The 17014-nt window shown below is 41.6% G+C and overlaps 2 protein-coding genes across 12 annotated transcripts in view; both read right to left on the bottom strand.

The window, feature by feature from the left end:
- SEPTIN5 (septin 5) overlaps positions 1-7671 on the bottom strand; it is a 42971-nt gene extending 35300 nt beyond the window's left edge. The window contains exons 1-2 of one of the 2 annotated variants that reach the window (XM_030460427.1): positions 5467-5622; positions 5323-5333 (exon numbers count right to left, since the gene is read on the bottom strand). In XM_030460427.1, the coding sequence (XP_030316287.1) occupies positions 5323-5333; positions 5467-5509 (54 nt within the window). In that variant the 5' untranslated portion in view covers positions 5510-5622. Of the gene's footprint in view, positions 1-5322; positions 5334-5466; positions 5623-7624 lie in introns of those variants that run through there. The other variant, XM_030460428.1, reaches the window with a different exon arrangement.
- Positions 7672-8309: 638 nt separating this feature from the next.
- LOC103536568 (septin-2) overlaps positions 8310-17014 on the bottom strand; it is a 35360-nt gene continuing 26655 nt past the window's right edge. For 9 of the 10 annotated variants that reach the window (XM_030460456.1, XM_030460462.1, XM_030460458.1 and 6 more), the window contains exons 12-13: positions 16844-16937; positions 8310-9101 (exon numbers count right to left, since the gene is read on the bottom strand). In XM_030460456.1, coding sequence (XP_030316316.1) covers positions 16869-16937 — 69 coding nt within the window. In that variant the 3' untranslated portion in view covers positions 8310-9101; positions 16844-16868. Of the gene's footprint in view, positions 9105-16843; positions 16938-17014 lie in introns of all 10 variants that reach the window. The other variant, XM_008502740.2, reaches the window with a different exon arrangement.

Raw genomic sequence — 17014 nt, 5'->3', positions numbered from 1 at the left:
AAAGACAGTGCTGTTCAGTTCATGCTCTGCTATCCAGGAAAAAAGTAATATAGAAGACACTTGAACTGGAAAAGAAACAACAGAAGAGGAGCCCTCTTGGCTCAGCAAAGAGGCATCACAGCAAGAAACACCTGAAGTATCAAAGATGGAGCAGAGCTCCCCAGGTTTGATTTCAGGACATAGAAGCCGCAGCTGCAAGAGGGTTATAGGAGCCACTGCTGTGGACAGTAATGTAGTTGTAAGAAGCTCCTTGACTTTGGAGACCAAAAACATCCAGGTTCTGGGTTTCTCCTTCATTCAGAAGGGAGCAACAGTTTCACCCCTGCAATTGTGAGCTGTATTTGTAATGCCCCAGCTGGCTGCAACCCAGCAAGAGGTTCAGCAAGTGTCACAAACACCTCTTGGGGTTAAATGAAAGTTGCTCTTACTTGGTTAACAAACCTCTGAAAGGATCAGGCCACAATATCTGTTGCATTGAGCCATTTGTCTAATGTGCCAAAAAAAGCCCTGCACAGTTCTCAGAAGAGCAGAATTCTGGACTTGCACACAAGTAGCTGCACAGTTTGGGGAAATTCAAGGGACAAAAATCCCTGTGCAGGAAACACTTACTTCTTCTTTTCATAAACTGCAGATTGCTGTTCAGACTGAGAGGGCTGAACCTCTCCCCTGCCCTGCACTAAAGACCACTTCATCCATTTGGAGCATAAATAATTGAAGAGAGACATCTGCAGCAGCAGGAGGCCGATTCTGTGCCCAGTTCTCCAGCAGTTCCATTTCACCATGCAGCCCATGTGCTGACCTCCTTTTCCAAGAAGCCAAGCAGACAAAGAAGGGAAAAAAATCCAAAAAGAAGTCACAATGCTCAGGATGGACTTCCCTCCCCATCCCAGAATAGCCCATGTGTTCAACACAGGGGGCCTCCTGCAGTAGGACTGTTTAGACAGATGCACAGCAAAAGGACAGTCAGGGCTGAACCTCTTGACCTGCTGCAGTCACACCCAACTTCTGACACACTGGTGTGAGCACTGAGCCCTTGCCCAGTTTGGAGATGGAGGGATCAGAACTGTCTTTTGAAATCAGCCAAAAAAAATTAATGAACCACACAAGGCATTTTATAGAGAAGTAAAAGCCTCCACTCCTATGCTACATCTGGCCAAGATACACTGGGACATCAGAAAAACAAGCAGAGATGTGCTGCTTTATGAGTGTTTCCAGTATTTACCTCCAGATTCTGTGACTAGTTTGCTACTCCCTTTCTGGCAGAAGCATCTTGGTAGCCAGGATGTGAGACCAGGGTTGGAAAACACTGAGGTTGGAAGAAACATTAACATGGGGAGTCAAAAAGGAACAGCCTCACCCAGGGTGATCTATGACACAGTGAGAGACTATCCAGCTGTGGCGAAATATCCCACTTGCCAGCTGCAAACATAATTTTTCTTTCTCCTAGTGAAAACACCCTCACCACAATCACCCCGTCTGCAATGCTACTAATGCACAACAGACAGCACAGGAAGACAGATCCACACTGCCACCCCCAATGACTCAAAGAACCACAATTATAAAATAATTGGTTTCACTCTAAGAAAAATTAAAAAGTCAGTGGTACTGCTTCCAGGTTCTTTGCTTTTCTGCACAAGCATAGGGATGAGAGAACTTACCCCTAGTCTTGAGATTACTCTAATCCAAAATTTAAGGAAACAGGTGAAAGATGGCAATGCTGTTAAAATGCAACAGAGGGACAAATCCTCCAAGATGCTCCAGCACAGATTTTGAAGTGATTTGATAAAGACCTGGTCTTCACTGTACCATCATACAAGGGAACCTCTCTCTCATGTGATACTTCCCATCACATATTTCATAAAACTCAACTACTCAGTTTTCACCATGTAGTTATCTACACAGAAATGACAAATGACATTAAGGTCACCCTCAACCAGTTCAAGGCACAGAAAGCTCCACTCCTCCCTACTCTTAATCTGCTCTTGTCATCAGCAGCTGCCTGCTCAGGAGCAGTCAGTGTGTCAAGGGCAGGATCTAGAAATACCTTGGTTATTTCTACCTTGGCACTATGCAGAGCACAGCCTTTTCAGGGGGCTACACATCTGAGCTTCTCTCTCCAAATGTGCAGTAGAGCCTAGGAGAAGGCACACTTAATAGGGAACTGAGGGATTTCCAGCCATCAGTCAATGTCCTTTGGTAGACGAGGCTAGGGTTGACCTTAAAATAATGCCCTATGTTGGCACAGTTGCCATTTTAGATGGAAGTCATCTCTGCTCTTCTCTATACCCACCATATATACTTTTACTGACAGGCAGACCACCTGAAAATACACTGCAGTAGAAAAAAGGGCCAAGCTGAATACAAAAGGCACAGCCCTGTATCTTCAAACCCACTGAAAGAACTGGATCCACCAGGTAGTCTCTGCTCCCACACCCAAACAACTTTGCAAGTTGATAGGGTGGGGAGAGATCAACTTGGGAAGGTGAGGTTCCCATCTTCCTGATTTAAAAAGAAACAGTAACTTCAAAGAACACAAGACACTGGCCTGAGTGAGCAGGAGGTAGCTTCAGAGACACAGCAAGGTAACACCCCAAACAAACACACACCAGCACCACGAGCAAGGAGGCATGTTCTGCAGGAGTGTGCCAGGAGACTCCAGTTTAACTGGGTATTTGGGAGGTTCCACCTGTACTCCTCCCACAGCAACACCTCAGGCTTTGGCAGAACATCCATCCACTGCACTTGCCCTGTTTGGTTCTCAAGTCAATACTCTTTTTAACAAATTGCTAAGTTCCCCTTACACAGGGCCTACTCTTCTGCACATGGGATGTTAGTTAGTGCTTCATTTGCCCACCTGGCTTCACCAGAAGAATCCCTCTTAGCATTCCAGTGATGTACAAATTGCAAGGAGAGAAATCATCTCTCTTTAAGAGGTGCTGAACCACAGTATAATGAGACTGAGGAGCTTGTTCTCACCAGACAACCTGCTGTAGAGCTTCAGGCCAGAAACTGGTTTCCCCCAGTCCAGGGTCTTAAACCACAACCCTTCCCCTTGGGAAGCTGGATGATCTGCCCATGCAGAGCAGTATCAAACCTCCACTTACTTAACTGGCACATGAGTTCAGTTCCAAATACATCCTTTAAGAAATGATTCCTTGGGAATCAGAGAGGTTGGGAATCTACCGTTACTTTCTCTTCACAAAAGGTAGCAATTAGGAGTCAAAATTACTACAAAACAAATTTCCTGGACCCAGACAATGGCTCAGCTCTGACTTCCTATGAAAGAAAATAAATAGATGTTTTCTGACATCACATTTTTCGGACTCAGTAAATCACCAGTATTCTTAAGATTTACAGAAGACTACCCTACTTACATGCAATCTATTATACTGCCCTCATAGGTAGCTCACTTCTTTTCTCAACTATTTATTTAAAAATAGCTCTTGTAATAAATTTTGAAAAATTAGTTCAGACAAGGATCACACTTTAATAAACCTTTTAAATTTTTACCTGCTGCCAGCCATGAGTGGAGTGGAACAAGGCAGAACAGGAAGGAAACACCTGCTCTCAATGGATGCTAAGTAAAGATCATTTGTGGTTTTGTATGTTCACTTTAATTCGAACAGATCCCTTTGTATTCACAGCTTGGTTTCCCTCCACCATCCACAAGTAACATGGCTGGCAGAAATTCATAATGAACTCTGCTCTGTCATGCAAGACCCACTCTACACTCCTAGCATAAGATATGAGGATAAATGTGCACACACCTACGCATCTGAGGAAGGATCTCCTCTGCCCCAGGAGAACACTACAATCTCCTGCAGATGTGAACTCTTTGGGGTACAGACTGCAGCCCACTCTTGCTTATGCAGCGTGATAAGGGCCTTCAGGAATTATGATAATATCTACAGATTATCCTCATCTCTACTTCCATTCTTCCCCTGGGGAATGAACAGAGAAGAAGCCTTCTAAATAACCTGCTTCCCTCTACTTAAAAACAAATGAACTAAAAAACAGTATGCTGAGGGAAAAGGGGTAGGGTGTGTGTCACAAAGCTCCCCTCCATTTCACAGCTTACACTGAATTTTCTACAATTTCAGAACACATTCTGGATTGTTTTCATCCAGAAACAAAACAAGAATTAACAGCAATAGTCACAAATAACAACTAACTACTAGCAAAACCCTAAGTAGCTTGGGATAAATTACCCTATTATCCACTTACCCCTGGATTTGCTTTGTCCCTCTCATCACTGGAATGAGCAGCTCACAAAAATGCATGGGTGTCTTTCACAATACCTGAGTCTGCATTACACAGCCAAACACCATCTCCACCAGTGGTCAGGTGAATGCCTAAGCTGCCACAATGCTAGATTGCTTTTCTGTGGTCTACAAAGGTTGAGCAGTACCACTGTCTTGCCAAGTAAGCTGTTTGCTACATAAGGAAATAGAGCCCCTAACAGCAAGAGGCTGGACCCAAAGTCAAGTACAAGCTAAGGTGGGAATGGGTGGACTTCTTCTTGCTGCAGGGACCCATTTCACTGCCCTGCTGTGCTAACCATCACCTTCAGTGCTTCCCTTGTGAGACAGAAAAGCTCTTCCACCTACAGCAGGCATTGCCTGCATCTTGATTAAGGAACACATGAGACTCTGCTGCTAACCTGTAACCTAGACATTCAAGCTTAGCAGAGAATTCCTCCTCTCCTGTCATACACCTGAAACCCCTCTAAATACCAAACAAAAACAAACAAAAAATCCCCTGTCGATGTCAGCTGATTGCATCACACACACACACACACCCTCCCTCTCTCCAGGTCTCAAAGGCATGTCTCCAAATAACTATTTGCTTTGCAAAGCAAAACAGATGTTCCTTAACGCCCAAATCCTGGCCGCCTGCGAGGTGGTGATCGGCTACACCAAGGAGGAGTGGCGAGTGGCAGGACTGGGGCTGTGCCTGCGCATCTGTGCCGCAGAGAGCAGCGAGAGTGATGGGGAGACGTGCTCCTCATGCTGAAATGCCTTTGCCAGCCCCTGCGCTGCCATTCTCCATCCGAACCTACTCGACACACCCACAGGCACGGAAAGAGAAAGAAAAAAAAAAAACAAAAAACCAAAACAACAACACCAAAACAAAGAAAGAAACCCGAACCCAGGGGGATGAAGGAGGTAATGTGCCTATTTTCCCGATTAAACCAGCTATTAAAAAGGGCCAGCATGCCAAGCCCCGGGCTGAACGGTCGTCGTGCCCAGGTAGCAGGACAACAGCCCTGGGGAGCTCCGGCCGCACCGAGCCGAGCCCGGCGGGGAAGCCAAACCCACCTACCTGCTTCTCCTCTGCGGGGCAGATCGGCGAGGGCGGGATGCCCGCGGTGGAAGCCGGCAGCGGGGAAAGAAAAGAAGAGAGAGTGAGGCGGGAGGGATGCTGCGAGCCGCGGGGCGGAGCGGCCGCGCGTCCCCGCCGCCTCACCTGGGTTGACCAGCTTGCTCTTGTACCGCATGCCGGTGCTCATGGTGCCGCCGGCCGCCCTGCCTTCCCCTGCCGACAACAGCACCGGGTGTGCGTGTGTGAGCGGGCGTGTGCGCGGCGAGGGCCGCCCCAGCGCCGCCGCCGAGGGCCCGGGGCCGCCCCGGGGCCGCCCATCCCGGGAGCCCGCCCCGCCCCGGCCCCGCCGCCCTCCTCCGCCCGCCCCGAGGCTGCGGGGCCGGGGGCTGCGGGGCCCACCCCAGAACCGGGTCCCGCCCGCCAGGGCCCATCCAACGCACACGGCTTTTCCATGCCGAGCCGTGCCTGTGCACACCTCGCTGAAGGCTCCCTGCTTGCCGACAAGAGAAGGAATGCACCATTCAAAAAAAAAAAGCAAACACAAATGGAATAAATAGGAAGTATGCTTCCAGATTTAGCACCTCAAAATACAGTGGGAAGTCCTGAATCATACCCAGACCAAGCAGGAATGTGTGCTGCTCTGCTTCCATGAGAATATTTTAAAGGAGATATGGAAAGTTATTTTAGGTAAAAGCTGCCAGTGTAACTTTAAAAGGAAGAGCAAGAGACAACTTGAACCCATTTTAAACACTCAGGAGGTATTAGCAGCACATTATTTAAGAACAGCTCATAGGAACTTCAAGTCAGGAACAAGGGAGCAAAGAGAGAAGGTGGATGAAACCTTCCCAGGCCAGGGACACCCAGATCATCTCCCCAACTTGCACAGCTCCAGGGAGAAAATACATCTTCCACATTTCAAGGACAGGTAAATAATCAGACTTGAAACACTTCCTAACACAGGGCAGGATAAGCCTGGTATAGTGATAGCTGCACAAATGCAAGGACACTCCCATGCCTTGAAACAACTGACACTGATGCCATGCTAACTTTTCAATTCCTTGTAGTCATCACAGCATTTATCTTGAGATTTCTTCCACCTTCACATACAAAACAATCCCCATATCAAAACAGGAAGACACTTCCAAGACCATAGATTGGCAATCTCAGGCACATACATTTAAAAAAACCCAAACATTAAGTCATCCTTAGCGTACTTTTACCATTGATTCAAAGCATCAGAAAAAAAAAATAAATTAGGTAATTGTCAGCATATTTGCTTGGTTTTAAATGCTAGAGAGCCACAGACCATTACAGACTCTATTTGACAATTAAAGGCACCAACAAGCCAATCAACCAAGCCATATGCTGTTTTATCATCTGCCAGAATTTTTAAATATAATGAAGACCAAAAAGACTGCAACCACTTGATCCTGCTGAACAGTTGTTAAACTAATGACATGTGGGCACTTTGTCCCAGTGCTGGGAACTGGGAGAGAGAGAGGGGGTGGAATTCAGAAAAAACAACTTGTCTTCTTCCATGGCCCCAGCACTGCTGACAGGCACCAGTGGAAAGGCAAGGTCAGAAAAGAGGCTTTACCCAGAGTCCTCTCTCCAGAGATCTTCACAGTAGCAAAGACTTGGCTTAATAAATAAATGTTCCCCAGCTAAGCTGTGAAATATTTTAGCAAAACCAAGTTCAAATGTAGCTGAGGATGAGTATCAGGCAACATCAAACAAGTGGTAGGAGACATAAAAATTAAGCTAGACTGAGAGGAAAGCAGTCAGGTATGGTAGCAGTACAGCAACACTACAGACTAGTATCCAAATACATTTCAGAATTTGCACCAAAAATCTCCAAGTGGAATTCACAAGCCAGAGGAGGCAGAGACTATCAATCTATAATTAGTATCTGCTGATAAAAACCTATTCACTGAGGTTTCACATCCAAGAACTGAAGAGTGACTTCAGGTGCTTTGCTTTGAAAACAGGTGGGGAAGCTCCATTTTTAAGGTTAATGACTAAATGCTTTTGAGAGCCTGCTTCCCTATTGTCCTAGTTTTCTCTGAAAGAGGAACCCTTCATGCTACCTTTATTCAGAGATCTAATCCTGTACATCACTCATGTATGCACCCAAAGTCTTGCTTTCACAAGAGGGGTGTGTGTGGCTGTCTTGACTTCCACAAGCACAAATGGACAACATAATTTTAAGAAGGTTGAAAAATATGATGCAACATTCTAGAAGAAAAACAAGAAGAAAGGTGAACATGATCAATGAGAAAATGTTTACCGTTAAATCTCTCACCTTGGCCCTCTCGACAGACATGCTTACAATACAATTACCACCTTCAAAAACCTGAAGATACTTTGTATGAACACATCTCTCACTCCACTTCTTTCAACTTCATTATAGCAGCCTCTGAGAAAACAATGTTACATCCACTTTATGCAGTTCAACTCCAAACACAAGCCAAATACACATCCCTGTAAAGCAAATCATTTGTTAATCCTACCCTGATTAAACACTCATTGCTACACTGCAAATCTGGGGTTAATCATTACATGAAAGACACCCCAATTAGTACAGAAGACAAAATGTCTCAGTCACATATTTGCAAAATAATTTTCACTTCTGTACAAGCAAAACTACAAAAGCATGCAAGAGGTAGGCACTCAGTAAGGACAGAGGAAACTGCAACATTCATGAGTTGAAAAACTAAGATGTGTGATCAGCTTCCAAAGTATTTACTCAACTAAAAGATGTCAGAAGGTGCCTGCTGAACAAGGTGGATGCAAACTCCTGCTATCTAACTTTTAAAATTGTTCTGAAATGAAATCAAAGCAGCTTGTATATAGGCAAATCCTAGAAAACCCTTCATTTCCCAGGGTAAATATGATTCCTTTGAATGTGCACAGTACATGACACCATGACAACATTTGATAGATTAGCTTAAAAAAGCCAAAAAAGGCATCAAAAAACCATCCCAAAATTCAACATTTTCCACATTCATACAGTTTATTACAAAACTTCCATGAAAATTAAGTGTTATGGTACTTTAAAAGTTCAGTACATGCCATCACTCAGCTGACAGATAAAAATGCCTGTGACAGAAATTCTTGCAATCAATACTTGAGACCTGAAGAGAAATCTTCAGAGGCATCCAGAGAAGTTGTTAGCGTGCAGGGTTTATGGTATGTTAAGGCACGATGATTTAGAGAAGTCAGCTTCTTTGCTTGCATCACTGGTGAATCAGTGTCATGTACGTTTTCTCAAACATCACACAAGTAGAAATCACCAGAGATGAAGCTTCAAAAGTAACCAAAGCACAAAGAAAGTTATGAAAAACTGATACAATACAGGATGACTTAAAATGGCAAGTGAAAGTGATGATACTGTGCAAACACACATAAGTTTACTGTAAACAGGCCACAATGTCTTTTAGTTTTAAACACAAAACTTCAGAATAATCTAACCACAATTAACTCCTTGCTCACAATGACTACTCCAAACAGTGTACCTATCAGTTTTGGTATAAAAGGGTATAGGAAGGCTAATAAAACCACATTTATAAGTATGAAGACAGTGTTACTGAAAGAATAAAAAAAGATACAGTATAACTTGATTAACATTGAATATATAAAACAAGCCAGTTTACAACACAATCTTCAGACTCTGTGTTTGTTTTAACGCAGGTCTTGGTCTGTGGCTTCCACATTTTCTATTTGAACGTTACCATTCGGTCAAAGAAAAGAGAGCACCCATCCACTTAGAGAAGTGTATACTGCTGGAACAAAAGTGGAGAACAAAAAAACATTAGAAAGAGCAAACACCCAGCACCATCGTAGCATTTGGGGCAGTGCGAGGCCCTCCAAGCAAAGCAAGCAATCCAGGGAATGGGACATTTCAGTTCCTGCATCACAGGGACCAGCATTGGAACTACAACAGCTGAGTCAGGTGCACTTTAGCCCCAAGTATTTATTACAAATATCTTATTAGACATAAATGAGAATCTATTTTTAGTTACATACCTCCTTCAGCACCTGCATCACACCCACACCTCCCTCTCTACAAGAATACCAGAACTGCTTTACAGTTATCTCAACAGAAGCACACACAAAAAACCAACTTCAGGCAGAGCCTGCACTGCTGCTGGTGAGGCAAATGAAAACCACTTCTCTAAACAGGGTTAAAAGTAAGCAGTAAGCTTGATGTCATGCACAAACAACTCTTATGACATTGCTTAGGTAAAACAGGAAACAAACAAAATTCTTTCAAGCATTCATACAGCAGTATTCATGTGGCTGAAGGACAATGATCTGTAATTTCAAAAATAAATACCAGTTTTGGATATCTCTATAGCTACTGAGAAAGTTGCTCCAAAGAGAACAGAATTCCAGTCTTCCCTGAAAACTGGGCCCTTCTTAAGAAGCCGTGTCAGATTTAAAACTCAGGAGACACCCCACATTCTCCAGTACCAAAAATACTCCTTCCTGACAAGAAGAAAATAGCTTCATCTAAACATTCATCTGGATGGTAGAAAGAATTATCCTAGAAACCACTATTGTGTCACTGCACTTGTGAAGTGCAGTGCAACACTCATCCAGACCTTACCAGCTGAGCTCAGCTGGGATAACAGCAAGGAAAAGCTGGCCACAGGGTCCTTTGTTCTTCACCATTTTCCCAGTGGGAATTGTTTCCATACCACAATTACTTAACATTTTAAGGAGACCATCACTTCCCATAACAACAGAACAAGCAAGCCACTTTTAAGGTTTTAAAGGCAGAATCCATTCATTGCTGACCAGATTCAATAATCATATTCAAAATAACCTATTCTGCTACACTGCTGCTTCAAGTATGAAAGAGAAATTGTCCTTGCTTGCCTAACTCTAATCTGTTACAGAAAATACCTCAAGAAGAGACCATAACTCACAAAGAGACTGGAATTTGCAATAAACATGAAGGCTCTGGTTATAAGAACAGCTCTGCACTGATGTTACCAGCATTAGCAACACAATATCTGCATTTTATATACTCATTATATACTCATACATTATGTTTGTGCATTTGCATTTGTGGATTTATTTCACTGCTCTTCCTGATCTCCTTATGAGACAGTATTTTATATTACATTATGGTGATACTGTTCTTTACAAATGGAATCTCCAGTTGTATTAGACTAACCTTATTCTTTCACCAATTCCTAGCTATAATAAATGTCTGCAATGTGAATTCATACCATTATTTCAGAAATACATTTCTACAGTGTGCCACTAAAAGAAAAATTGCTCTGTAAGTATTGTAGCTAGCACTGCATACACCTGTCCCCAGTGCCCATGGTCTGATAGCTCAATCCTACATTTGTAAAGGTTTCAAACACCTTGGGAAGGAATGGGCTTGCCTCCCCCTCAGCTGCTTCTCAGAACACCATTATAATGCAGGACAACTTGACATCTCTCCATGTACACTTCTGAATTCCTAATGAGAGAAATTTGTTTTATAAGCAGTTACATTTTCTCACTGACCTAAATTCTTTTTCTTCAAATAGCATTTATTTTCTGCTGCAGCCACAGCTCTTTGAATGTCCAATCATCACCAAGAGCTTTCAGAAATGGCATCTTCCCAAAGAAAATAAGTACTGGATGACACTAATGCTCTGATGTTAGCCAGTTTTGACTCATTTTGTCATTCACACCCCTAATACAAAGGGTTTCTGATGTTGCAGTCACCTTCTGTTGACTCCATTGTTACAAGTTCATCCCCTTTCCTCCTGCTAGTCTGTAGCAACACTTCACACTTACCCACAGCAATGCCAAGCACATACTAAGTTACAAAACTGGTTTTTAAAGTTCTTTCCAATGTTTAAGTTAATGAAATATGCTCATATATTAATATCCCCTGAGTCATACCAAGACATACCAAACTCCAAGCTCTAGAACATCTCTAAGAAACATTCTTCCAAAAATGTTCATTTTGCAAACAGTGCCTTGAAGCATTTTCAGGTCCCTCATGACACCTTGGCAGGCTTTGGCATAGATCTAGGTTTGTGTACTCCATTCTTTAGGTCTGCTAGAAATTCTGGCAGCAAGCACCTCCCCTCACTCCTTGTCACCCATATGCACCCAGCAGCTATACTGGATGCAGCAGTGTGCCCGAGAAAGAGGAAGAGGTGGAATATGTCAATTGTGTCACTCCTGGGTAATCAAACCTCTCAGAGGCAGAGTGCAAAGTGCCACTGGAGCTGCTGCACTGCAGACTTCACCTTTCCCAAGGCATCAACACATTACTGAAAAGCAAATAAATATATTTCCACTCACCCCTGACATTTCCCCACAGAAAAAGACTTCTGCAGTGAGCCATTAGAAATTTTGCATTCTATGTTGTAGTCTCTGGGATTATATGGCAAAAATTGGATTTGTATTTGTTCATCTACATTTTTATAATGTAAATTCACAATTTTTTAATATATGCAGTTTGGACAATTGTGTGAAAATATCAGAAAAACTTGCTGTTGGGTGTTTCAGTCTTTTTATGTTTTACAAACATTGTGTCACTCCTTGGAAAGCTTGTATGTCTGAAAAACAGTGGTTTTGTTTCTCTCTCCCCTATAAGCATGGCAGTTCTGGAAACAGGTGTCAAGTTGGAATGTGCCTTTCAAAATGCATAAATCCTACAGTGTCAGAAATTACACCCTGCTATTCCTAGAAGAGAATTTTCCTTACAGAACAAACTCCTGGAAATTCTGCATATAGAAAATGCAGACAGGTACAAATCCAAGCAAGATGCTTTAAGAGCCAGAAGACGGAAAGTACAGGAGGTTACAGACCTGACTAATGCTTTTGTATCATATTAATGGCACATATTTTTTCTGTACAATTATTTCAGGAATACAGTTTTTTAAAAGTACTACCTTTTTCCTATCAGAAAAACTTCTCTTCTGACAAAGGCCAAAGTCACAATCCAAGTACACTGGTTTTTATTATGCTCTGCTTGGAGCCCAGGAACGTGACTGTTTCACCAACTGAGAGCAGTATGGACTAACAGGGAGATGCAAGATACTTTTGGATTTACAAATTCAAATGAAAGCAGTATTTTCTATGCATCAAGGTGTAAAAAACATAACACAACTCTGCCACCTGGCTTTTGGCCCATTACACACAAGCACAGGTCAATACCAGCTCTAAGATCTATACAAGTTCACTTCAAGGTCCTACAAAACCACTCAAGTTCAGCACTTCACTTGTACAGCAGCAAAGAAAAAACCAAGAATTCAATCAGAAGGTTAATCTCTAAGGAAAACAAAAGCTTGTGCCAGTCTGTCCATGTTTGATGAACAACTCCAGTCAGAAAAACTGCAAAGAGCTGGAGAACGATGGTGCTCCTCTTGTTTATTTTCCAGCCAAAGAAACATCCACTGGCAGTGCCAGGCAGTTGTTCCAAATGTGGCACATTTGCCCAAGCTTCACATTCTCTAGGCTCTCAATTTCAGCTGCCAAAAACTACAACATGATCTTAACTTTCTCAAATGACACTTCTCATCAGATCAATTCAGCATTCAGCAGCATCGTTTTAAAAGGCTGGTTGCTATGACAATGCTTTGTGTTGTTCTGTTAAATGATGTCAATTCTTTGGTAGAAAGCACTAGTTGTTTGGTTCCTTTAGAACAGTTCTTATCAAGAATCAGAACAATGTCAGTGAGCTCAGGACACTTCAAAATAATTGTGGAAATCATGAGCCGTACTAAAAGAATTTTCAACATCCTACAGATATTTTAAGTGCAAGATGCTTGGGTTTTTTTATTTTCTGAAGACATTTCCATAACCATAACTACAATTCCAGCTGGCTATTTTTGTTTTCTACAGCCTGGCCTCTGTTCCTAATTTGTCCCAGTACAATCGTGAAGCTGAGTGGAAGACAGATAAGCCAGATTTATAAAAATAACAAGAGGAAAATAGATTGCAAAGAGAAATACTTTCAGAAACAGAGAAGGAAAAGGAAGAAACACCCATCAACAACCATTTCATCTGCAAAATAATTCCAGCTTTTCATAGTAGTTGATATCTGCAATGGACTGTTTGAGAAACTAGTAAATTTGCTATTGGAATTACTGCAGGCTTGTTTCAAAAGCATTCTGTATTGGAGTATCCAAATAAATCTAAATCTGTTCTCGTTTTGGTAAGTTATCCCACTCCTCCACTTCCTTCCTCTTCAATCCTTCATTTGAACTGTCAAATATAAGAAGCTCCCACACCTTACATAGCATCTTGCATTTTAAAAGAAAAAACATCTGAAAAATCAAGCTTGTCTTGAAGTTTTTACCATGCTTCACATGGGCTGCTACCATAATCTCCACATGCAGTGTTTGTACACAGAAGCTATGAAATGTTTGGAGGGAACAGACAAAAGTAAAGTTTAACACACTTTTTTTAGGGCTGCTCTTCATCACCACCATGTAGAACAAGTCTGTACTCACAGGCTTCTGTCAAAAGCTGTAGTTGGCACAATGGTCACTACTGTTTCCAAAAATCATCTTCCTCTCCTACTTCTAACCCCATCACCCCGTCTCCACCAGTGCTGGTTGTCATTACACTTTAGGTTTCCACTGCTCCACAGCAAGAAATCTGCCCATACTCTTTGGAAACTCTGAGCATATTCCCTGTGTCTAATCCTTACCTTTTTCACTCCCCTTATGCTTCCCCTACTCTACCCTAGAAAAGGAAAATGCTTGAAGTTAATTCTCTCACTGCTCCATCCCTAAAATCTTAAATTCACAGGGGATTAGGCAAACCAGACCTTCCAGTTGTCCCATTTGTGTACCACTTTGTAATACAGACTTGGCAGTATTTTTGGCAAGGATCTGAATTCTTAACCATTATGCAATACCAGACTCTTTCCAGAAACCTCCAAAACATTCAGCACTCTTCTCTCCATGCTGAAATACATCTGAAACTATAAGTGGGTAATTCACCTATCTGGGTATTGTATTTCAATATCCTACTGTTTACACTCCAGCTCATATCTACAAAGATATTTACTTTTCCCAAAATATCTTCATATCTGTTCTTTATGAAGGGGAAAAATACTTACAGGATTTTTTAATGAAAATTAATAAATAATGATTTATTCAAAATAAAGAGAGTGAAAATGTTGATTTTCATATAAATTACCTATAAGGTTATGTATTTTTCTCAGCACAAAGGGTGCAAAAGAGCAACTGGAGGAGAGGCACTGGTTTCAGTGGCAGAGCTGACCCTTCCAAGTTTTCATAAAACTGGAACCTGAGAGATAAGCTGCCATAGAACAAAAAGCTCAATATCAACTGTATCTAAACTTGTTGGCAGTTTGGTTCTCCTAACTACTGTGTCAATTGCATGTTTCCTGATTTCTCTGGAAAGAGTTTGTTCAGTAAAATAAACCAAATATATCTGATGCTGGAGGTTGAAACAGTCATTCCTTCTAAAGTGCAAGTTGGTTACCACGAGAGAAACTTCCCCAGGGCTAAGTTCTAGGTGAGTTTTCACTTCAACACACTGACAGAATCCTACAGAACACTCAGGTTCTGCCATTGCCATTCTGCCAACAAATTATGTTAAGTCTATCAATCAACATTTCAAGGTTAACAAAAAAGTTCAAAACTCTTTCCTGAAAGCAGTCTATCAAACAATATTTCCGTAGCATCTGCAGAAATGCAGTTTAGCAGATTCCAAAGAAACTGCAGGACCTCCACACATGAAGATCTGGTTCTAATCCTTTTCAAATTTGTACACATTCAGTATTTCAGACCAAATAACTTTCCTAAGACTTTGTTGAAACTTAATCACAACAGGATCATGAGGATACTTAGTTAAACCTGCAAAGCTCTCCTGCTTAACTAATTCAGTGGTTCAAGAGGTATTCCAGATTAGGAACATAAAGTAGCTACAAAATAACTTCTAAGTTGACACAGCATGCTCATAGCTCTATTTACTTATGTCTCCATGGGTGCAAATTCAGCCTGGGACAAACCATGCCCTGATTTGTTTTTATAAATACCACATCCAGGATTGGCAGAAGTTGTGAAACACAGGGAATTCTGGTGCCATGACTGGATAACTGCAGTGGATACACTGCATCCTATTAGTCCTCAAACACTGATTTCACAGCAAATCCACTACCTAGAAACTGAAGCTTTGAATATATATTTTATAATGTACCATCCTCTGCTTTGGAAGAAACAACTGTGGACAAGCCTGTTAGATTTAAGGTGATTTTTTTTCTTACTGAGTATCAGTTTAAAGGATACCTCGTGATTAAATGTGTTTTGTAAGCTGCAGAAAGAATTGAGCTCCTTTTCTTTAAAAAACAGTAATCATCAACAGTACATAAGGTTTCCTGATTCAGTCATTTTCACAAGCAGGCAGAGTTTGGCTGTATGATAAACAAAGCCACCATGAACACTTGGGACCTTCAGTTCAAACTAAAATATTGGACAGGCTGCACAATTACCAGCTCCTGTCTGGGGAAGTGAGAGCCGTGTGTCAGACACACTGCTATCACATACACTGTATGATCAGCCACAAAACTCAGTGTTTGGATTTCCAGCTCTGGGAAAACATATCTTAGTATGGCAGTTGGAAGACATGATGTGAAGACTCCTCTATCTGCAAGACTTGGAATTGTGACACTGAAAAACCTGTCTGAATTATTTTTTCCCCTTAACTACTTCACTCACATACCAGTAAAACCATCAGCATCTGCTTAAATAGGAATCCAGTGAACAGGTTTACTCCTTAGGAGAGACTTTTTCTCTCTCTTTGTAAAATTTATTTATTAATATAAACAGGAAGACTGAAGGTTCAAATAAAGGCAACAAAAAAATCTCCTTATTTTAGGCTTGGAATGTTGGCAACTGCCACAAGGTCATAAGGGATAATATAATCCATTTTATTCAAGCTTTACATTCCAGAAGACCAGCAAACACAACAAGAGTATTAAATTGAAGTATTAAGCAACAGTACTGTTCATATCCTTCTGCTATTTATTCTTGCATTTAAAAGAAAAATTATGCCAGAAGAACTGCATTCTAAAGAAAGTATGAATAATTTCTACAAAAATTTTTTTTCTTGACTCAATTTGATCCTACCTAGTATATCAGAGAGGGCATCAAGAGAGTCTCTACTCAGTACACATAGCCAGTTTGTCTAAAATTCTGTTTGGCTCTTTCAGAAAAAAAAAACAACTAAACAAAAACTGCTTTAAACTCAGCAACCTAACCCAAAACACCCTAACTTTTGTTTATACATAGTCAAACTAATTTTCTGAGAAGCTTTTGCTAACAGCAACAAAGCCAGATGATCCAAAACCAAAGCACTGAAATAAGCTTTTACAAGTCTTAAAAACAGCTGGAAATGAGACATCTGCATAGACCTTTTTCTACTCTACTCAATTTCTAAGCACTGTAAAAGCAAGTCCAAAGTGCAAAATTAAAGCCAATCATTGTGAAAATCTCATGTCAGAGGAGTAAACAAGTCAGAAAAGTCATACCTGATGGACCTAGATATTAGGTCTCTTAATCATCACCAGGCTTCATCCTCATTTGGGCCTGCATCTGTGCAATCATCTCTTGCATGCGGCGCAGCTGTAAGACAAAAATACCCACATGTTTAAAACAATTTAATGAGGAATCCAAAATCTAGGAGACTTTAAATCCTTTTC

The sequence above is a fragment of the Calypte anna genome, chromosome 15, assembly GCF_003957555.1.
Source record: "Calypte anna isolate BGI_N300 chromosome 15, bCalAnn1_v1.p, whole genome shotgun sequence".
Classification (NCBI taxonomy): Eukaryota; Metazoa; Chordata; class Aves; order Apodiformes; family Trochilidae; genus Calypte; species Calypte anna.
The sequence above is the reverse complement of the archived record's forward strand: the minus strand, read 5'-3'. Positions and strand labels throughout refer to the sequence as shown.